Consider the following 22,025-nt stretch of genomic DNA (forward strand, 5'->3'; position numbering starts at 1 on the left):
GTGGAACGGAAACTTGAAAGAATAGCAAACAAGCTTCACCCCTTTTCAGGAAGTTCTGTGGATTTGTATCGACTCTGTGTATCGACTCTGTGTATCGATTCTGCTCATTGTTTACAACTTTTATAACTCCGAAGAAAAAGGACGAAACGTCCCTCGAACGAGTTACGGTGAAAAAACACGAGGAGTCGACTCCAAACATTTCGACTCTTAGAGTCCCTGGCAAAGATTCAATCCCGTTTTCCAGCTGTGGGGCAATCAAAGAATCGATTCTGGCGGAATCGACTCTCCATGACTGCCCTTTAGTCTGATGAACAGGTCTTTACTGCCGACTAACGCGTTTACAGATGTGAGTTATTTGTCTTCTGTCTTTACTCTGTTGATTTACTGTCGTATCAGTTCAGCATGTCGAGCATATTTGTGTGTGTTTGCGGTTAGAAACCGTTCCTGTGGGGAAGTTTAGGTGGTTCGCCTGTGAACCGCGGACTAACGGCTGCGTATGTGACTCGTTACAGGAAGGTGAAGTTGGGGAGCTTAGCGAGCGGCTAGCGGTGTAAACACGACGGCTCTTTTGTTCAAGAGCTTAAAACGCTTGTAGTTCACTGTGTGACTTTGTGTGGCTCCTTAAGGTGGAGAAGGACAGAGACTGAGCTGAAGTGATTCACACACTGGTAGTTATGACTCTCTGGCTCTCTGTGAAATTGGGTGTGTTTACTGGAATTTTGGCCGTTCTTCCAGAAGCGCATTTGTGAGGTCAGACACTGATGTTGGACGAAGAGGCCTGGCTCACAGTTTCCACTCTAAGACTGAGGTTGAGTTCAGGAATCTGTGCAGGCCAGTCAAGTTCTTCCACACCAAACTTGCTCATCCATGTCTTTATGGACCTGCTTTGTGCATTGTTGTGTACTGATGTTGGAACAGGAAGGGGCCGTCCCCAAACTGTTCCCACAAAGTTGGGAGCATGAAATTGTCCAAAATCTCTTGGCGCTGAAGCTTTAAGAGTTCCTTTCACTGGAACGAAGGGGCCGAGCCCAACTCCTGAAAAACAACCCCCACCATAATCCACCCTCCACCAAACTTTACACTTGGCACAATGCAGCTAGACAAGTACCGTTCTCCTGGCAACCGCCAAACCCAGACTCATCCACCGGATTGCCAGATGGAGAAGTGTGATTGGTCACTCCAGAGAACACGTCTCCACTGCTCGAGAGTCCAGTGGCGGCGCTTTACACCACTGCATTCCACGCTTTGCATTGCGCTTGGTGATGTAAGGCTTGGATGCAGCTGCTCGGCCATGGAAACCCATTCCATGAAGCTCTCTGTGCTGTTCTTGAGCTGATCTGAAGGCCACATGAAGTTTGGAGGTCTGTAGTGATTGACACTGTAGAAAGTTGGTGACCTCTGTGCACTATGCCCCTCAGCATCCGCTGACCACGCTCTGTCATTTTATGTGGCCGACCACTTCGTGGCTGAGTTGCTTCCACTTTGTTATAATCCCACTGACAGTCAACTGTGGAATATTTAGTAGTGAGGAAATTTGGACTTGTTGCACAGGTGGCATCCTAGAAAAAATTAAACAAACTGTGGTCTGTGCAAAAGTTATGGCACATTTTATATCAGGAAATAAACTGTGCACAAAAAAATGCAGAGAAATGCCTTATTTAAGTTTGTTCTCTGTAGTTTATGTGTTGACATATTTTAATGTAGAAAATTAACAAAACAAGTCATTTTAACTGCAGACCACTGTGCTTTTAGGAAATTGTGGCATGATGTGCGGCTCTGTTTCTTGGTCAGATTCTCAACAAAGTCTGAAAAACGCTGAGGTTGTTCTTCCACACAGAAATGATGTTGGTGTTATGGATGTTACAGAGGAAGGTCATTACAGCGGCAGAGCTACTGAGATACATGATTAACGTTTGATTAGTAGTGGATTTCAGCCCTGTGGTGATCCTGGTCCCACTCTATATAAATGGTGAGGTGCTGGTCATTCATCCAGCACTGGACTCCTCTCTCCTCTCCTCAGCTCCGTCTCTCTGGGTGAAACCTCTTCTGCTAGAATGAGGACTCTGTCTGCTCTGCTGATGGTGCTGCTGCTCTGCTCTGTCCAGCAGGTCTACAGTGGTGAGTGTCAGACGCTCTGTCCAGTTCTGGCTACTACGGCTGCATGATATGGAGAAATTGCTGGTTCTGTTATTATATTGTTTTGTCTATTTGTCTTGGCAGCCAGTAATTTGACGGTGATGGTTATCCTGCATTTTTCTGTGTAAAAAAGGATTTGCTTTAGTTGAACTACATTAAAGGCTTAATACATTAAAACATTCACAGAAACAGTTGTCTGGAACTGTGATTGGTCAGAATATAGAAAACGATATGATGAGTTCGAAGCTCATTTTCACATTTAATGTGCTGCATTGTGAAAACTAATTTTGGGATAACAATTAACACTATGTTGTTTAGATTCATAATTTTCTGCATATATCAGTGGTTGAGGTGTAAATAAACTCATTCAGAGTGGTTTGGTGTGAAATGGTTCGTGGTTCATCACATTTATGTAAAGTGGTGATGATAAGAACCAGAAGTTGCCGTGTATTTTATTAACTATCCAAAACCACCAGGGAACCTACACCTGTCTTCTGTAATGCTGACGATGATGAAATAGTGAAAAGTCTGAGGCTCAAAACAGCGTCTCAGCCATCAGGCAGTGAAATCATAACCATTTCATGTAGGAACTTTCTGTGAGGGAACTTTTAGAGGCGGACGAAGTTCACAAATTATGTACTTGAGTTAAAGCAGAGACACCCAAGGTAAAATATTACTCCAGTAAAAGTAGAAGTTCCTCCCTTTAGACCTCCACTTGAGTAAAAGTACTAAAGTATTTACCTTCAAATGTACTTAAGTATAAAGTAAAAGTACTAAAAGAGGAATTCTGGCTCTGATCTGGTCCTGTTATCATTTTTATAACCAGACTGGCTTCATGAACTCATTTCAGGTGAAAGTCCTCCAGCGTCTCTCTTGGTAAACCAGTCTTTTAATAGAACGTCATTAATTAGTGACGCTGACGTCTATTAAAATGATCATAAGCACAAAACACTGAAGGTAAACAGTTTCCATCAGGGAGAACCGAGTGGCTCTGAAATCACTTTTTACACACAAGCAAAGTTTCAGTTTCAGATTTATTTACAACTTAGTTCCAAGTTTAAGTTGAATAAAAACTGGCTTTAAACTCAGGATCACAGATGAGCTCCTTTACTATGTTGATCTGTAGGCGTCTGTTCATAAACATAAACCAGCCCAAACTCATTTACTATAAAATGAAATGGTGTTTGTAGAAATTCAGAAAAAAGCCGCGTCAGTCTCGACTGCATATGTGGACATATTTCTATATTGAGCTCTATTTACACAAAGTTAGGTTAGTTCATCATTTATGTTGAACAGACTCTCCCAAAGTTTTACGCTGCCGCACTGACGTTGAACCGTGTGCTGCACTGGGCCTGTATGACCAACAGGTCAAAACCAGCTCTAAACAAAGTGACCGCTGGGCCCTGATTGGTGCTCTGGTTTTGCGCTTCTTTCGTTTTGACATGTTACGTTTTTATACACACAGAAACCAAAAGGAACGACAGATTTCTCAAAATGTAGTGGAGTGAAAGGAAAAAGTCGCCCAGAACGGAGAAACTTAAGTAAATTACAGATACACGAAAAAAACTACTTAAGTACAGTAACGAATTCCATTTACTTAGTTACTGTCCACCACTGACGTTTGGTTCCTATCACCACCACTGTGTACAATTTTGACTGGTAAGACTGATCTAGAATGGAGTTTCTCTAGAATGAAGAATTTCACACAAAACCACTGAGAATTGTTTATTTGGCATTTAAACAAATGAATTGTGGATGATATTTGGGAAAAATTGGTGAATTGCCACTTTAAGCCTAAATGTCTATTATAAGTGCTGGAGTCTCCTTCTGTGATACTGTAAAGCTCTGTGGGCCTGAAGCACTACATGTTGAATTCTTTCAGCTATTCAAAGTGCCGATACCCCACCAGAGTGCTGTCATAAGGTGACTCAGTTGCGGACCCTTCCCTTGGCGCGCATTGAATCCTACAGGCGGACCAGGAGCAACTGCCCATTCCCATAATGATCTGTTAAAGTGTTGGAATCTCCTCTGATGATGTAATGCACTGTGTCGGAAACTCATGTTCATGCATGTTCACTCCTCTCAAGCACCTGAACACACTCACTCAAATGATTGCTGTACTAAGCTGACTAAGTTGCGGTTCCTTCCCTTGGCGCGCACTGAATCCTACAGGTGGACCAGCAGCGACTGCCCCATAAAAGCTGTTGTGTGAGTATCACAAGATCATGAGAGTCTCCACAATCAACATGTAGAACTGACTGAATGAACTGAACTGACCTGTAATTAACCAGGAAACCTGATAAACCCAAACCCATCATCACAGAGACGACATTAAAGGCTGATTTTAGACTCTAGTGCTGTGGATTAGAATTAATTTTCATGTTGAATTATTACCAACAATGTCAATTAGGCCACATATACACACTGAGCATGTTTACCAGCTCTGTTAGCTTAGTGTTCATCTGCTGTATTAATGGAGCTTTATCACTTTTCCTTTGTCACAGATTTCAGATGGTTGGTGGAAAGAGATTCTGTGCGGATCCTTCCTGGGATTGGGTCGACACTCACATGAAAAAAGTGGACCAGAAAAAATCATCTACAGCATCAAAACCCTAAACATCTCCCAAACCCTGAAGCTGATCATGTTGAATATTATCTACAGTAGATTTATGTTTGTACAGTAAAACAGTAAAATGTTATGAATGCATTTTACTAATGTACATAACACCATAGAACAAGATGATCTGTCTAATATATTTACACACATGTATCATTTCTATTTCTGTTTCTACAATAAAGCTGATTTTACTCCAGTGTTGTACTTCGCACAGATGATGTTTTGGTGACTTAATATTAATATAACAGAGTAACATAACATAGTTATCACATATTTATAACTTATTTGACAGTAAAATGTACATTATAAATGTCTTTGAAGAGGTTCACAGTAAAGCCCAATGGATTTGGATTAGTATAAATCAAAGCCTCCTCTGATGATGAAAGTGTAGCAGTTTGCTGTAAAAGCCTGATTGTGTCTGAAACGTCAGGGATTTTCCACTCACTGCACTCTTACACACACATGATGCTTCATCACATAACTGGGTTTTAAACCAACAGAATGACCTCGGATCAGGTCTGTTTTCTACATGATCCTCATTTACATCTTACAGGATTTAGCAGACGCTCTGATCCAGAGCGACTTACAAGAAGTGCTTTGTCTATCTAGAGAAAGTGTCTCTGCTGTTTACCAACAGGTTAGAGAGAAAGACGGTCCTGAGCTCAGATACTGCTAGAAACAAAAAGTCACTGTTGATACCCAGAGAAAAGGAACCGAGTGGAAAACAGAACAGTGCAATACAATACAATACACTAAAATGCAATACAACAGAATACAATACAATAAAACACAACTCAATATAATACACTACAATACAATACAATACAATACAATACAATCCAACACAATACAATACACTACAATACAACACAAAATACTATAATACAACTCAATAAAATACAATACAATACACTACAATACAATACAATACAGCACAATTACAATCAATACTTAACTCACTGCTGTATTTAAGTGCTGTATAAAGAGATGGTCTTCAGCCGGCGTTTTAAGACAGTGAGATGCTGTACGGACAGCCAGTGGGAGTTCATTCCACCACCTGTGCTCCAGTAAAGAGAACAGTCTTGATGCTTGTCTTCCACGCACCTTGAAGGATGGCAGGTCAAGCCGAGCTGTACTCAAAGGGCTCGTGGTCCAGTTCGAGATTTCACCATTGTCATCAAGCAGTTTTAAATCTGATGCAGCTGCAGTGAAGCCAGTGAAGGGAGCGCAGCAGTGGCTGAACTCGGGGAGATTGAAGTCGAGGAGATCAGGAGAGTCTCCACAATCAACATGTAGAACTGACTGAATGAACTGAACTGACCTGTAATTAACCAGGAAACCTGATAAACCCAAACCCATCATCACAGAGACGGCATTAAAGGCTGATTTTAGACTCTAGTGCTGTGGATTAGAATTAATTTTCATGTTGAATTATTACCAACAATGTCAATTAGGCCACATATACACACTGAGCATGTTTACCAGCTCTGTTAGCTTAGTGTTCATCTGCTGTATTAATGGAGTTTTGTTACTTTTCCTTTATCACAGATTTCAGATGGATAGTGGAAAGAGATTCTGTGTGGATCCTTCCTGGGATTGGGTCCAAACTCACATGAAAAAAGTGGACCAGAAAAAATCATCTACAGCATCAAAACCCTAAACGTCCTCCAGACCCTGAAGCTGATCATGTTGAATATTATCTACAGTAGATTTATGTTTGTACAGTAAAACAGTAAAATGTTATGAATGCATTTTACTAATGTACATAACACCATAGAACAAGATGATCTGTCTAATATATTTACACACATGTATCATTTCTATTTCTGTTTCTACAATAAAGCTGATTTTACTCCAGTGTTGTACTTCGCACAGGTGATGTTTTGGTGACTTAATATTAATATAATAGAGTAACATAACATAGTTATCACATATTTATAACTTATTTTACAGTAAAATGTACATTATAAATGTCTTTGAAGAGGTTCACAGTAAAGCCCAATGGATTTGGATTAGTATAAATCAAAGCCTCCTCTGATGATGAAAGTGTAGCAGTTTGCTGTAAAAGCCTGATTGTGTCTGAAACGTCAGGGATTTTCCACTCACTGCACTCTTACACACACATGATGCTCCATCACATAACTGGGTTTTAAACCAACAGAATGACCTCGGATCAGGTCTGTTTTCTACATGATCCTCATTTACATCTTACAGGATTTAGCAGACGCTCTGATCCAGAGCGACTTACAAGAAGTGCTTTGTCTATCTAGAGAAAGTGTCTCTGCTGTTTACCAACAGGTTAGAGAGAAAGACGGTCCTGAGCTCAGATACTGCTAGAAACAAAAAGTCACTGTTGATACCCAGAGAAAAGGAACCGAGTGGAACACAGAACAGTGCAGTACAACACACTAAAATGCAATACAACAGAATACAATACAATACAATACAACTCAATATAATACACTACAATACAATACCACACAATACAATACACTACAATACAACACAATACACTACAATACAACTCAATATAATACACTACAATCCAATACAGCACAATACAATACAGCACAATTACAATCAATATTTAACTCATTGCTGTGTTTAAGTGCTGTATAAAGAGACGGTCTTCAGCTGGCGTTTTAAGACAGTGAGATGCTGTACGGACAGCCAGTGGGAGTTCATTCCACCACCTGTGCTCCAGTACAGAGAACGGTCTTGATGCTTGTCTTCCACGCACCTTGAAGGATGGCAGGTCAAGCCGAGCTGTACTCAAAGGGCTCGTGGTCCAGTTCGAGATTTCACCATTGTCATCAAGCAGTTTTAAATCTGATGCAGCTGCAGTGAAGCCAGTGAAGGGAGCGCAGCAGTGGGGTGACGTGGCTGAACTTGGGGAGATTGAAGACGAGCCGTGCTGCCGCATTCTGGATGAGCTGCAGAGGCATGATGGCCTGGCATGGGAAGACCAGCCAAGAGCGAGTTGCAGAAGTCAAGCGATAACTGTAATTTACACACATTCACTGTTCAACTTAATAGACACCTTTTCCTTACACTTCCACACACCGGACGTTTAAACAGATATTCACAGAGACGCCTCAACAACTAACTCTACTCTCAGCTGTGTGAGGGTCAGTCAGTCTCTTTCCCTTCATTCCAGCTTCCACTCTTTCCAGGAGACTCACTTTCAGCTCTTCAAAGAATTTGCAGACACGCCTCCAAAGCTCAGTCTTAGAAGCTGGTTGATGATTTTCTGAAGTGATCAAACCCATTCAGTGGTTTTGAGGTCTGGACTCTGGGGCGGTCAGTCCATCGTTCAGCTTCTTTGTCTGATGGGTCCGTCTCCTTTTCTCAGTGAGGTTCTTCTTGATCAGCTACACATCCTTTCAGACCCACAGCACTGAGTGGTCTTCTCACAGCGGAAGGATGGACAGAAACACCTGTGGATGTTTTCAGATCTGAAGCAGTTTGATGTTCTCCTATATTCAGTATACGTATGTTCTCTCTATTGAACTAAATAATTACAAACATATATTTTTAGTTCTCAGAGATCAGCACCACCAGAACCACCTGCTGTGGTTTTTCTAGAGCCAGCTTTATGAAGCCAACTTAAGCCAGCTTTGCCAAGCCAACTTAAAGTTGATTTGTAAAATTTCCATTTTTAATTATACATCCATAATTTTTCTCTAGACGTGGTGAGTTTGAAATATGAGGTTTTGTAGATGTTATTTTTATTATAATTCTTAGTCTTTGAAGTCTCAGATAAAGAAAGCAGTCGTGCCTGGAAACCAAGCAGGTTTAACACACAGATACAAATCTGACATTTTAACATTGTTTTTTTTTGGCTTTGGAGACGGACAGAAAACAACCTCCTCTCTGCTCCTCCCCTCCTCCCCTCCTCTCTGTCATGGTACTATTTTATAAACTCAGCAGAATCGTCTCTTGATCAATATAGCCACCTGAAAAGAGCTGGAAAGCGGACAGTGATGCCTGGTGAGCAGTGATTGGAGAGCTGAGGAAAGGTAAGGAGACACTACTGTGAAGAGCAGCAGTGTACAGTATGTACTAGTGCAGTAGGCAGTATGTAGTATAGTAGTAGGTCATTTTGAACACAGCCAGAGTCTCTGGTCTCCTCGCTCACACAACATTCCTACTTTCACACCACAAATTACTGTCTCCCCTGGAAGGGGTCTCTGGAGGAGGGTCTATTGAGGAGGGTCTATGGCTGAAGGGTCTCTGTTAAGGGCTGGAATGGGTCCCCCCTGCCTCTCGGCCTCACATATCCTCTCTGGTTCCAGGATTTCAGTATTGTTGCACGACTCCCTGATTTCTAGAGTTAACTGTGACTCTTGAACGCTTCCGAAGGAATCGGTGGAGTCAACTTCTCGACTTAATCGGCTTCATTTTAACCAAGAGACCACCAGAGCCATGAAAAAGGGACACAGCCGAGCTGAATCCATCCTAAATATTTCTGAGGAGATCCAAATTGTAGAGATGTAATAAAAATTGAGCTTATTCCGCTGAATGAGGGCTGAGGAGAAACTCAGAGTGATGCAGTGAGAAAGTCATTATGTGGTCTGAATTCCTCTAAAAGGAACCGGGTGGATGTTCTCCTGTCCCTCTTTCACGAGACTGGAGTTTGATTCATATCCGTGATGCAACTGCAGCGCCATATAAGGTGGAACGGAAACTTGAAAGAATAGCAAACAAGCTTCACCCCTTTTCAGGAAGTTCTGTGGATTTGTATCGACTCTGTGTATCGACTCTGTGTATCGATTCTGCTCATTGTTTACAACTTTTATAACCCCGAAGAAAAAGGACGAAACGTCCCTCGAACGAGTTACGGTGAAAAAACACGAGGAGTCGACTCCAAACATTTCGACTCTTAGAGTCCCTGGCAAAGATTCAACCCCGTTTTCCAGCTGTGGGGCAATCAAAGAATCGACTCTGGCGGAATCGACTCTCCATGACTGCCCTTTAGTCTGATAAACAGGTCTTTACTGCCGACTAACGCGTTTACAGATGTGAGTTATTTGTCTTCTGTCTTTACTCTGTCGATTTACTGTCGTATCAGTTCAGCATGTCGAGCATACCTGTGTGTGTTTGCGGTTAGAAACCGTTCCTGCGGGGAAGTTTAGGTGGTTCGCCTGTGAACCGCGGACTAACGGCTGCGTATGTGACTCGTTACAGGAAGGTGAAGTTGGGGAGCTTAGCGAGCGACTAGCGGTGTAAACACGACGGCTCTTCTGTTCAAGAGCTTAAAACGCTTGTAGTTCACTGTGTGACTTTGTGTGGCTCCTTAAGGTGGAGAAGGACAGAGACTGAGCTGAAGTGATTCACACACTGGTAGTTATAACTGTCTGGCTCTCTGTGAAATTGGGTGTGTTTACTGGAATTTTTGTCCGTTCTTCCAGAAGCGCATTTGTGAGGTCAGACACTGATGTTGGACGAACAGGCCTAGCTCACAGTTTCCACTCTAATTCATCCCAAAGGTGTTCTATCAGGTTGAGGTCAGGAATCTGTGCAGGCCAGTCAAGTTCTTCCACACCAAAGTCGCTCATCCGTGTCTTTATGGACCTGCTTTGTGCACTGTTGTGTACTGATGTTGGAACAGGAAGGGGCCGTCCCCAAACTGTTCCCACAAAGTTGGGAGCATGAAATTGAAGCATTAAGAGTTCCTTTCACTGGAACTAAGGGGCCGAGCCCAACTCCTGAAAAACAACCCCACACCATAATCCCCCCTCCACCAAACTTTACACTTGGCACAATGCAGCTAGACAAGTACCGTCTCCTGGCAACCGCCAAACCCAGACTCATCCACCGGATTGCCAGATGGAGAAGCGTGATTGGTCACTCCAGAGAACACGTCTCCACTGCTCGAGAGTCCAGTGGCGGCGCTTTACACCACTGCATTCCACGCTTTGCATTGCGCTTGGTGATGTAAGGCTTGGATGCAGCTGCTCGGCCATGGAAACCCATTCCATGAAGCTCTCTGTGCTGTTCTTGAGCTGATCTGAAGGCCACATGAAGTTTGGAGGTCTGTAGTGATTGACTCTTCAGAAAGTTGCTGACCTCTGCGCACTATGCCCCTCAGCATCATTTCACGTGGCCGACCACTTCGTGGCTGAGTTGCTGTCGTTCCCAATCGCTTCCACTTTGTTATAATCCCACTCACAGTTGACTGTGGAATATTTAGTAGTGAGGAAATTTAGACGTGGCATCCTAGAAAAAATTAAACAAACTGTGGTCTGTGCAAAAGTTATGGCACATTTTATATCAGGAAATAAACTGTGCACAAAAAAATGCAGAGAAATGCCCTATTTAAGTTTGTTCTCTGTAGTTTATGTGTTGACATATTTTAATGTAGAAAATCAACCAAACAAGTCATTTTAACTGCAGACCACTGTACTTTTAGGAAATTGTGGCATGATGTGCGGCTCTGTTTCTTGATCAGATTCTCAACAAAGTCTGAAAAACGCTGAGGTTGTTCTTCCACACAGAAATGATGTTGGTGTTATAGGTGTTACAGAGGAAGGTCATTACAGCGGCAGAGCTACTGAGATACTTGATTAACGTTTGATTAGTAGTGGATTTCAGCCATGAGGTGATTCTGGTCCCACTCTGTATAAATGGTGAGGTGCTGGTCATTCATCCAGCACTGGACTCCTCTCTCCTCTCCTCAGCTCCGTCTCTTTGGGTGAAACCTCTTCTGCTAGAATGAGGACTCTGTCTGCTCTGCTGATGGTGCTGCTGCTCTGCTCTGTTCAGCAGGTCTACAGTGGTGAGTGTCAGACGCTCTGTCCAGTTCTGGCTACTACGGCTGCATGATATGGAGAAATTGCTGGTTCTGTTATTATATTGTTTTGTCTATTTGTCTTGGCAGCCAGTAATTTGACGGTGATGGTTATCCTGCATTTTTCTGTGTAAAAAAGGATTTACTTTAGTTGAACTACATTAAAGGCTTAATGCATTAAAACATTCACAGAAACAGTTGTCTGGAACTGTGATTGGTCAGAATATAGAAAACAATATGATGAGTTCGAAGCTCATTTTCACATTTAATGTACTGCATTGTTAAAACTAATTTTGGGATAACAATTAACACAATGTTGTTTAGATTCATAATTTTCTGCATATATCAGTGGTTGAGGTGTAAATAAACTCCTTCAGAGTGGTTTGGTGTGAAATGGTTCGTGGTTCATCACATTTATGTAAAGTGGTGATGATAAGAACCAGAAGTTGCCGTGTATTTTATTAACTATCCAAAACCACCAGGGAACCTACACCTGTCTTCTGTAATGCTGACGATGATGAAATAGTGAAAAGTCTGAAAACAACATTTTGCTCAACAACGCCCTGCATGTACCTCATCAACATGTGCTTTAAAAATGTTTGAGGCTCAAAACAGCGTCTCAGCCATCAGGCAGTGAATTCATAACCATTTCATGTAGGAACTTTCTGTGAGGAGCTTTTAGAGGCGGACGAAGTTCACAAATCATGTACTTGAGTTAAAGTAGAGACACCCAAGGTAAAATATCACTCCAGTAAAAGTAGAAGTTCCTCCCTTTAGACCTCCACTTGAGTAAAAGTACTAAAGTATTTACCTTCAAATGTACTTAAGTATAAAGTAAAAGTACTAAAAGAGTAATTCTGGCTCTGATGTCCTGTTATCATTTTTATAACCAGACTGGCTTCATGAACTCATTTCAGGTGAAAGTCCTCCAGCGTCTCTCTTGGTAAACCAGTCTTTTAATAGAACGTCATTAATTAGTGACGCTGACGTCTATTAAAATGATCAGAAGCACAAAACACTGAAGGTAAACAGTTTCCATCAGGGAGAACCGAGTGGCTCTGAAATCACTTTTTACACACAAGCAAAGTTTCAGTTTCAGATTTATTTACAACTTAGTTCCAAGTTTAAGTTGAATAAAAACTGGCTTTAAACTCAGGATCACAGATGAGCTCCTTTACTATGTTGATCTGTAGGCGTCTGTTCATAAACATAAACCAGCCCAAACTCATTTACTATAAAATGAAATGGTGTTTGTAGAAATTCAGAAAAAAGCCGCGTCAGTCTCGACTGCATATGTGGACATATTTCTATATTGTGCTCTATTTACACAAAGTTAGGTTAGTTCATCATTTATGTTGAACAGACTCTCCCAAAGTTTTACGCTGCTGCGCTGACATTGAACCGCGTGCTGCACTGGGTCGGTATGACCAACAGGTCAAAACCAGCTCTAAACAAAGTGACCGCTGGGCCCTGATTGGTGCTCTGGTTTTGCGCTTCTTTCGTTTTGACATGTTACGTTTTTATACACACAGAAACCAAAAGGAACGACAGATTTCTCAAAATGTAGTGGAGTGAAAGGAAAAAGTCGCCCAGAATGGAAAAACTTAAGTAAAGTACAGATACACGAAAAAACTACTTAAGTACAGTAACTAATCACATTTACTGAGTTACTGTCCACCACTGACGTTTGGTTCCTATGACCACCACTGTGTACAATTTTGACTGTTAAGACTGATCTAGAATGGAGTTTCTCTAGAATGAAGAATTTCACACAAAACCACTGAAAATTATTTATTTGGCATTTAAACAAATGAATTGTGGATGATATTTGGGAAAATTTGGTGAATTGCCACTTTAAGCCTAAACTTCTATTATAAGTGCTGGAGTCTCCTTCTGTGATACGGTAAAGCTCTGTGGGCCTGAAGCACTACATGTTGAATTCTTTCAGCTCTTGAAGCTGCCGGCACCCCACTAGAGTGCTGTACTAAGCTGACTAAGTTGCGGATCCTTCCCTTGGCGCGCACTGAATCCTACAGGTTGACCAGCTGCAACTGCTCCATAAAAGCTGTTGTGTGAGTATCAGAAGATCAGGAGAGTCTCCACAATCAACATGTAGACCTGACTGAATGAACTGAACTGACCTGTAATTAACCAGGAAACCTGATAAACCCAAACCCATCATCACAGAGACGACATTAAAGGCTGAGTTTAGACTCTAGTGCTGTGGATTAGAATTAATTTTCATGTTGAATTATTACCAACAATGTCAATTAGGCCACATATACACACTGAGCATGTTTACCAGCTCTGTTAGCTTCGTGTTCATCTGCTGTATTAATGGAGTTTTTTCACTTTTCCTTTGTCACAGATTTCAGATGGTTGGTGGAAAGAGATTCTGTGCGGATCCTTCCTGGGATTGGGTCCAAAGTCACATGAAAAAACTGGACCAGAAAAAATCATCTACAGCATCTGCAGCATCTACAGCATCTACATCTTCAAAACTCTATAAGCTTCCTCCAAACCCTGAAGCTGATCATATTGAATATTGTCTACAGTAGATTTATGCAGTGTTTGCACGTGTCACGATTGGCCCCTTCCAGCTTTTGTTTACCTTTTAGTCCTGTCCACGTGCATTTATGTTTACCTCACTTGTTCATTGTCTGCCCGTCTGAGGACCGACAGACGACAGAGGTTCACAGTAAAGTCAAATGCATTTTGGATTAGCATGAATTAGGGGTGGGAATTTCTTGGCACCTCACTATTCGATTATAATTCAGAGGCTGTGATGTGATTATAAAACGATTATCGATGCACCTTTTTTTGTATGCAGGATTTCTATTTTCCTACAGTCTGAGGACATCATACTTTCAGAGCAAAGTGTTAGTAAATTATCTTTGATACTCACTGTGTCAAAAATATATCTTTGAGACAGGATGTGCACAACATAGCGAGAAATCCTTGGTTGGTAAAAGCGTTGGTATCCTGGAACGTTAAATCTGCAACGAGAGACTGTCAAACAATGAAAAGTTGCGAAGATGAAGTTGCTTTTCTTTCAAATTCTCCCGTTCCACATTGAATGCTCTTCTTGATCAGCTAGACATCCTTTCAGACCCACAGCGCTGAGTGGTCTCATAGTGGAAGGATGGACAGGAACATGGTTGGTTAGTGGTCTACGCTGTAGACTGGGGTTCAATCCCCCACCAGGGCAGCACCCTACACTATACCAATATATAGCCAAATGCCATAAATGTAAAAAACACCTGTGGATGTTTTCAGATCTGAAGCAGTTTTATTTTCTCTTATATTCAGCATCTTTTTAGTCCATTAAAAATAGACTAAAAATTACAGCAGTGCATTTTTTCAATTCCCAGGATGCAGAAGGCTTTTAGAAGATATTGAGGGTTCCCCTCAGCTGTTATGGTGACTCTGGCTCAGATATCTTAAATGAAACAAAACAAAAAGATAATTTATTTATTTGATTTAAAAGTAAAATTAGTGACAAACGCATTTATTATAACTACGTTATATGAATTATCAAAAAAAGTGTATATAATGAAAAATATGCTGTTTTCTCATGGGCTCCATCAATCATGACACATTGGTATATGCAGCAAAAGGAGCGAGTGACTCTAATTTGAGGATTCACTCTGATCTGAATCAAATGATGACATGAGAGCAGGAACTCTGAACTGTTTCAAAGCATCGACCTGGAACACCAATAAAATCAAAATATTCAAGGTCATCTCATCTCTGCCGTCCCTGGTTATCAGGATTACACCATCTGTTATTGATTCCTGCGACAAAAATGCTCAACTTCTGTCATTTAAATCACTTCTTCTACCACTAACATCACAACATACTACAACTTCAGATCTTTATGTCTATGAAGGTATTTTATATATACTAAAAATGACTGACTTGAGTCGCTTTTCAGTCGTTATGGACGGGACTCTAATCTCCTTCTGCTCCGCTTCTCTTGCCAAGTGTCCTTTTGAAACATCCCTGCATGTGCCAAAGTTTATGCACCCTAGCTCTCTCTCTCTCTCTCTCTCTCTCTCTCTCTCTCTCTCTCTCTCTCTCTCTCTCTCTCTCTCTCTCTCTTTCTCTCTCTCTCTCTCTCTCTCTCTCTCTCTGTCTCTCTCTCGCTTTCTCTTTCTCTCTCTCTCTCTCTCTCTCTCTCGCTTTCTCTCTCTCCCTCTCTTTCTCTCTCTCTCTCTCTCTCTGTCTCTCTCTCTCTCTCCCTCTCTCTTTCTCTCTCTCCCTCTCTCTTTCTCTCTCTCTCGCTTTCTCTCTCTCTCTCTCTCTCCCTCTCTCTCTCTCTCTCTCTCTCTCTCTCTCTGTAAATAGCTGCAGGTCACTCATCTTGAACTGGACTCTGTTTCTCAGCTGCATTTCTCCCTCTGTAGAACTGAACTGCTCTGTAATGTGTTCCGTGTTGTGTTATATGTCATTATATTCAGTATTGTCTGTTCTGTACTCTGACTGTATTTAGAACATTCTTGTTTATCCATAAATGGTCACATCTGTCACACCTGTCAGTTGTCATGTATAGGCTGAGCCTCTTCTTGGCATCAGTCCTGCTGTAAAACTGCATCAGCCCAGTGTCTTACAGGCTGGCTAGGTGTCTGATACCTAGATAAGATAAGATAAGATAAGATAAGATAAGATAAGATCCAATCCAACGGCACTTTACACGCAAAGTAATTAAACATAGGGCTAAAATATATAAAGTAGTATATACATATATACACTTGCCTAAAAAATCTAAAGAAAAGGACAATAAAACTATATATTCTAAACAGACAATAGACAATAGATAAGTGAGGTAGCAGTTGGTTATTCCACATTCCTCGGATAGCTTATAGAGTTAATATTGCACATCTTAAGAATTATTGCACAGAAAGAATATAGATTATAGACTGCACACTCGAGAACAAATTAATAATAAATAGAACAGATGTGGGGTGGAACACTGGAACAGTGTACAGTGTCCTAATGAGGTCAGTGCCAGTAAAGAGCAGTAGTGGTGTTCAGTCGGTTCCACTGAGCACAGTGTTCTATAGAAAGTCCCCTGGTTAAGTTAGTGTTTGGACTCACTCGTTCTCTCTTAGTTTGGAATCAGACGTTCTAGTGGAATCGGTGACCTGTCTACTCCGCTGCTGTTCTGCTCTCTCCAGCTGACCTCTAGTGGAGACACTGTTCACTGCAGCTGGGTTTAACTCTAAGACTAATCCTGTGAACTAAATAGTGCCATGATTGGATCATTTGTCTGGAATCTCTTACTGTTCCGAGTCTGAAACACTGTATATTGGCTCATTTCAGGAATCCTAAAGCTGTTCAGATGAGACACTCCTGTTAAAAGCTAAGTCATATGAAGACCCCCTTGTCACACACTGTAGGTGACTGGTGGGCAAGCAGTAGCTGCCACATAAGAGGTGCTATGTGAAGATTACGTGCTTTGGTGAGGCCACAACATACTTCCCTTGTACAGAATACTATGGAATTTGACTCAAAATCAGTCCTCCACAAATCTTGGTAGAAAGATGACCATGCTCACTGATCTGTGATACTGTGAGTCTATTTCCCTCCACTTGTTCAGATGCACTGTATCATGGACTCCATCAAGTACCAGCAGGTATTGAACTAAAACATGCCTGGCTCAATCAGGAGGCTGAGACTGGGCCATGGTTGGATCTTCCAGCTGGACAATGGTCCAAAGTACATCTGAAAATCAATGCAAAAATGTTTCACTGTCCACAGACTCGAGGTTTTGCCAGGGCCACCCTAGCCCCCTGACTGAAACCCCTTGGAAAAACCTGTGAAATAAGCTGAAGTGTGGACCACCTTGGAACCTGAAGGATATAGAGAGGTTCTGTATGTAGGAACAGTCTCAGATCCTTTGATGTGTTCTCCAGTCGCATTAAACATTGCAGGAGAAACTCTGAGCTTTTATCTTTGCAAAAGGAGGCGCACAAAGAATTTTAAAACAGGAAAAATATTGATTTAATGTTAAGATTTAGTTTTTTCCTTCACTGTATTTCAGTAAAAGTTGGAATTTTGTTAAAATCTTGCCTCAAAGTTCAAAAGGTGCAGGGATAAAGGATGATTTTACAGCCTGTTAGGCCATGTTTATGGGGGGGGGGGTGCCAATATCTGTACTTTAGCAGTAACATTAAAGGCTTATTTTATAATAAAGCTCTTGAGTAGATTGTCTGAAGATGATGGCTAATGCTTATGAGAGTGACTGTAATAAGCACTGACATCATCGCGTCTTCTGTTCCTCTACTTTCTAAGAATGTAATGCTCTTTTGTGGAGAGAAGAGTGTTTTCATTCAGCAGAAGACTGGGGTAGTGAAAGTCCACTGTGGAGAAGATTATTCATTTTGTAGTTTTCTGTGATTCTGTGTAACATTTCACAATGAGACACTTCCCATTTTACAGAAGATTTTACCCACATCATCAGGTTGATACGTCCTGTTTTGAAGCGAGAACCAGTAGAGTAATAAAATATAACATTTTATTAAATGCAACACTCTCATTTAAGAGCATTTGTCATATTTATACTTTTTCTTATTTCATATACAATAATAAATTACACAGTGCGCATTTCAGTTTTCCAAATTGTGCTTTGATGTCTTATTCAGCACTACACTTATTCTGAGAACAAGATTGTGAGTAAATGACAAATAATACAGTATTTACTGTTTTACATAATCGTCATATTCATAAGCATCTTTACCTGACTAGTGTGCTAGTGTTTTGGATTCATGGCAGTGGCCCAACACCTTAGCAACCACCTGAAATAGCATAGAAATGGCCCTGCAACACCTTAGCAACCACCTGAAATAGCATAGAAATGGCCCTGCAACACCTTAACAACCACCTGAAATAGCATAGAAACGGCCCTGCAACACCTTAACAACCACCTGAAATAGCATAGAAACAGCCCTGCAACACTGTAGCAATGGCCAAGTAGCACCGTTGTAACCACCTGGGATAGTGTAGCAATGGCCTTTCAACACCTTTGCAACTCCCTAACAACAAGCTGGAAAATCATAGCAACATCCTGGAATTACTATATAAACCAAATCAGGTTATCAACACCAGTGAGCAGCGCTCTACAACTACTCTAACTGCTTAATCATGACTAGCCGGCGTAGTCAAGCCAACTTAAAGTTCATTCACAAACTTTTCCTTTCAAGTTACATTCATATTTTTATCCTTTGTATCTTGACATGATCACATTTAAACACAAGGCTTTCTAGATATTCTAGATATCACTTCTTTTCACAGTCCAAAGAAATCTTCATTACAAACATAGACTAATCCGTCCGTTACAGCTCCACATCTCAGTCCAGTGATCTGGTGTACATTTTCATCCATATAGTTTTCAGAAGGTCCTCATTACCGTCATCACTGTCTGTCTAACCATGTGGATGTCTATAAATCTGTCTGGCTTTCTGTCTGTTTATCTGTCCACACAGTCGTCAGGAGGCCTTCATGGTTATTTACACACACATGTTCTAAGCCGCTTCTCCCTCAGGGTCTTGGGGATGCTGGAGCCTATCCCAGCGGTCATCAGGCGGAAGGCCGGATACACCCTGGGCAGGTCGCCAGTCCATCATAGGGCAGACAGACCGACCGACATACACATTCACACCTAGGGGCAATGTAGCATGTCCAGTCGGCCTGACTGCAGGTCTTTAGACTGTGGGAGGAAACCCACACAGACACAGGGAGAACATGCAAACACACACACCCCTGAACGGACCCTGATCTCCCGGCCGGGGAATTGAACCCAGACCCTACTTGCTGTGGGATGACAGTGCTACCCACCGCACCACTGTGCCGCTCTGATTATTCACAGTCATATGTAAAAGTTTTGGTACCCCTGGTCAAATTATGCTTTGTTCATTTTCTTGAAGTGAAAATAAATCATCACCTCCTCTACAGAGAAAACCTTCTGCACGTTCGCTGAAGTTTAAATATTGGGGGGAAAAATAAAACATAACGTGACCTGTGCAAAAATGATGCCACGTTTTCTTTACATTGTATTTTATTTTCTAATCTATTAAACTCAATGAATAAATAAAAAAAGGGTTTCTCAGATTTTTGCAGGAAAATGTCAAATGTTAGTGTTTTCACGGTAGAGAACGTGATAACTTACTTTCACTTAGAAAATCCATCCATCCATTTTCTAAGCCGCTTCTCCCTCAGGGTCGCGGGGGGGTGCTGGAGCCTATCCCAGCGGTCATCGGCTGGAAGGACACTTAGAAAATCAAGAACATCATATACTTTGGACATATGACTTTTAGGAAAAGTATTTTTTCTGTGCAGTTTTATCTCTCAGGGTAGATTCTCAGCGAAGGTTCTCAGTCTAAAAATATCTGAGGTTGTTCCTCCGCACAGAAGTGATGTTAATATTAGAAAGAACAGGAAGGATGTGGGCAGCTACTGAGAAATATGTATTCATCAGGGGATTTCAGCCCTGCGGGGATCCTGCACCTACACTGTATAAATGGTGAGGTGCTGGTCAGTCGTCCAGCACTGGACTCCTCTCTCCTCTCCTCAGCTCCGTCTCTCTGGGTGAAACCTCTTCTGCTAGAATGAGGACTCTGTCTGCTCTGCTGATGGTGCTGCTGCTCTGCTCTGTCCAGCAGGTCTACAGTGGTGAGTATCAGACACTCTGTCCAGTTCTGGCTACTATGGCTGCACAATATGGAGAAATTGCTGGTTCTGTTATTAATATGATTTTGTTTGTATTTTTTGCGATAAACAGTAAAACAAACTGGCAACTGGTATCTTGATGGTCACAGTTGGCCTACTTTGTTTTGAGACAATAAAAATGCTTTAGTTGGATTAAATGAGTAATTTAATACATTAAAACGTCCACAGAAACATCTGGAACTGTGACACCCAAGATGCTAATAGTACACTGTACTAACACTGTGATTGGTTACAGGCTTATTTGCATATTGGATGTCCCATATTGCAGATACCAACTTTGGAATAACAACCAAAAATATATTGTGCAGCCCTGCCGGCTTCTGGCTTTAACCCTAATGATCACCGTAATGAGAGGTTCAAGCAGAAGTCATGCATTTCTGAAACGTACTTCAAAGGGAAAGTCCACCCATTTGTTACAATTTCTGTCTAATTCATTGCTTGAGATGTAAACAGTCATTCGGAGTAGTTTGGTGTGAAATGGTTGATTGTAGAGACTCAGATTTCTTCAGCGGTGGTGATAGGAACCAGGGGTCGCCATAACTACAACACAAATCAGGTTCACATTTCGAGCCAAAACTTCATCTCAGGACTACAGCGACAGTGTCTCAGACATCAGGCAGTGAATTCATAACCATTTCATGTACCAGCTTTCTCTGAACGAGCGTTTAGAGGTGGACGTCTGGTTCCTATCACCACCACTGTGAACAATTCTGACTCGGGAAGTTTCTCTAAAATGTGGCATTTCACACCAAACCGCTCTGAACGACTTTGCTGACATTCTTTTATAATAACTTATACAGACATTTTGAAAATTTGGTGGAATTCCCCTAATGATCGTCAGGTAAAGTGTATCTCCTTCTGTGATGCTGTAATGCACTGTGGGCCTAAAACTCATGCTGATGCATGTTGACTCTCAAGGAACTGGAGCCACTGACTTCATGAAAGACTGCTGTCCTAAGCTGACTAAGTTGCGGATCCTTCCCTTGGCGCGCATTGAATCCTACAGCCTGACCAGCAGCAGCTGCCCCATAAAAGCTGTTGTGTGAGTATCACAAGATCAGGAGAGTCTCCACAATCAACATGTAGACCTGACTGAATGAACTGAACTGACCTGTAATTAACCAGGAAACCTGATAAACCCAAACCCATCATCACAGAGACGGCATTAAAGGCTGATTTTAGACTCTAGTGCTGTGGATTAGAATTAATTTTCATGTTGAATTATTACCAACAATGTCAATTAGGCCACATATACACACTGAGCATGTTTACCAGCTCTGTTAGCTTCGTGTTCATCTGCTGTATTAATGGAGCTTTATCACTTTTCCTTTGTCACAGATTTCAGATGGTTACTGGAAAGAGATTCTGTGCGGATCCTTCCTGGGATTGGGTCCAAAGTCACATGAAAAAACTGCCTGAGAAAAAACCATCTACAACATCAAAACCCAAAACATCCTCCAAACCCTGAAGCTGATCATGTGAAGGCTGTAGAACTTTATATACAGTAGATTTATGCAGTGTTTGCACAGTAATACAGTAAATCTGTAAATATATATATGCATTTTACATATGTACATAACTCTCAACCATCTAATATCGAATACAGCTACAAAATGTATGTAATTTGTTTTTCTGATTAATTCATTCTGATAAATTCATGAATAAATGTAATTTGCAACCAGTGTCCTGTTAGTATTGGTTGGTGCTTTGGTGGCTTTAGAATGATGGTTCAAAAGAAAAGGTACATTAAAATGA

At 41.4% G+C, this 22,025-nt stretch overlaps 2 protein-coding genes across 3 annotated transcripts; both read left to right on the forward strand.

Annotated features, from left to right (window-relative positions):
* The first annotated feature begins 1,545 nt into the window (after nucleotides 1-1,545).
* On the forward strand, nucleotides 1,546-14,569 carry LOC108443752 (eotaxin-like). 2 transcript variants are annotated; one of them, XM_037540620.1, is made up of 4 exons: nucleotides 9,667-9,774; nucleotides 11,434-11,531; nucleotides 13,492-13,615; nucleotides 13,912-14,569. In XM_037540620.1, exons 2-4 carry the CDS (start codon nucleotides 11,468-11,470, stop codon nucleotides 14,099-14,101), a joined length of 378 nt encoding a protein of 125 aa, XP_037396517.1. In that variant the 5' UTR covers nucleotides 9,667-9,774; nucleotides 11,434-11,467; the 3' UTR covers nucleotides 14,102-14,569. The 2 variants fall into 2 exon arrangements, with proteins under 2 accessions (XP_037396516.1, XP_037396517.1); XM_037540619.1 differs by lacking the exons at nucleotides 9,667-9,774; nucleotides 11,434-11,531 and adding an exon at nucleotides 1,546-2,118.
* Nucleotides 14,570-20,080: 5,511 nt separating this feature from the next.
* LOC108443743 (monocyte chemotactic protein 1B-like) lies at nucleotides 20,081-21,851 on the forward strand. Its single transcript, XM_017724585.2, has 3 exons — nucleotides 20,081-20,213; nucleotides 21,189-21,312; nucleotides 21,609-21,851. Exons 1-3 carry the CDS (start codon nucleotides 20,150-20,152, stop codon nucleotides 21,736-21,738), a joined length of 318 nt encoding a protein of 105 aa, XP_017580074.1. The 5' UTR covers nucleotides 20,081-20,149; the 3' UTR covers nucleotides 21,739-21,851.
* The last annotated feature ends 174 nt before the right edge of the window (nucleotides 21,852-22,025 follow it).

Source organism: Pygocentrus nattereri, chromosome 8, assembly GCF_015220715.1.
Source record: "Pygocentrus nattereri isolate fPygNat1 chromosome 8, fPygNat1.pri, whole genome shotgun sequence".
Classification (NCBI taxonomy): domain Eukaryota; kingdom Metazoa; phylum Chordata; class Actinopteri; order Characiformes; family Serrasalmidae; genus Pygocentrus; species Pygocentrus nattereri.

Bases quoted from the DNA above. Each gene is read 5' to 3' on its own strand.
- LOC108443752 (XM_037540619.1), top strand. From the start codon at position 2,055: ATGAGGACTCTGTCTGCTCTGCTGATGGTGCTGCTGCTCTGCTCTGTC. The intron at 2,119-13,491 runs GTGAGTGTCAGA...GAATTCTTTCAG, and splicing joins TGTCCAGCAGGTCTACAGTG to CTCTTGAAGCTGCCGGCACC. The intron at 13,616-13,911 runs GTGAGTATCAGA...CCTTTGTCACAG, and splicing joins TGCTCCATAAAAGCTGTTGT to ATTTCAGATGGTTGGTGGAA.
- LOC108443743 (XM_017724585.2), top strand. From the start codon at position 20,150: ATGAGGACTCTGTCTGCTCTGCTGATGGTGCTGCTGCTCTGCTCTGTC. The intron at 20,214-21,188 runs GTGAGTATCAGA...TTGACTCTCAAG, and splicing joins TGTCCAGCAGGTCTACAGTG to GAACTGGAGCCACTGACTTC. The intron at 21,313-21,608 runs GTGAGTATCACA...CCTTTGTCACAG, and splicing joins TGCCCCATAAAAGCTGTTGT to ATTTCAGATGGTTACTGGAA.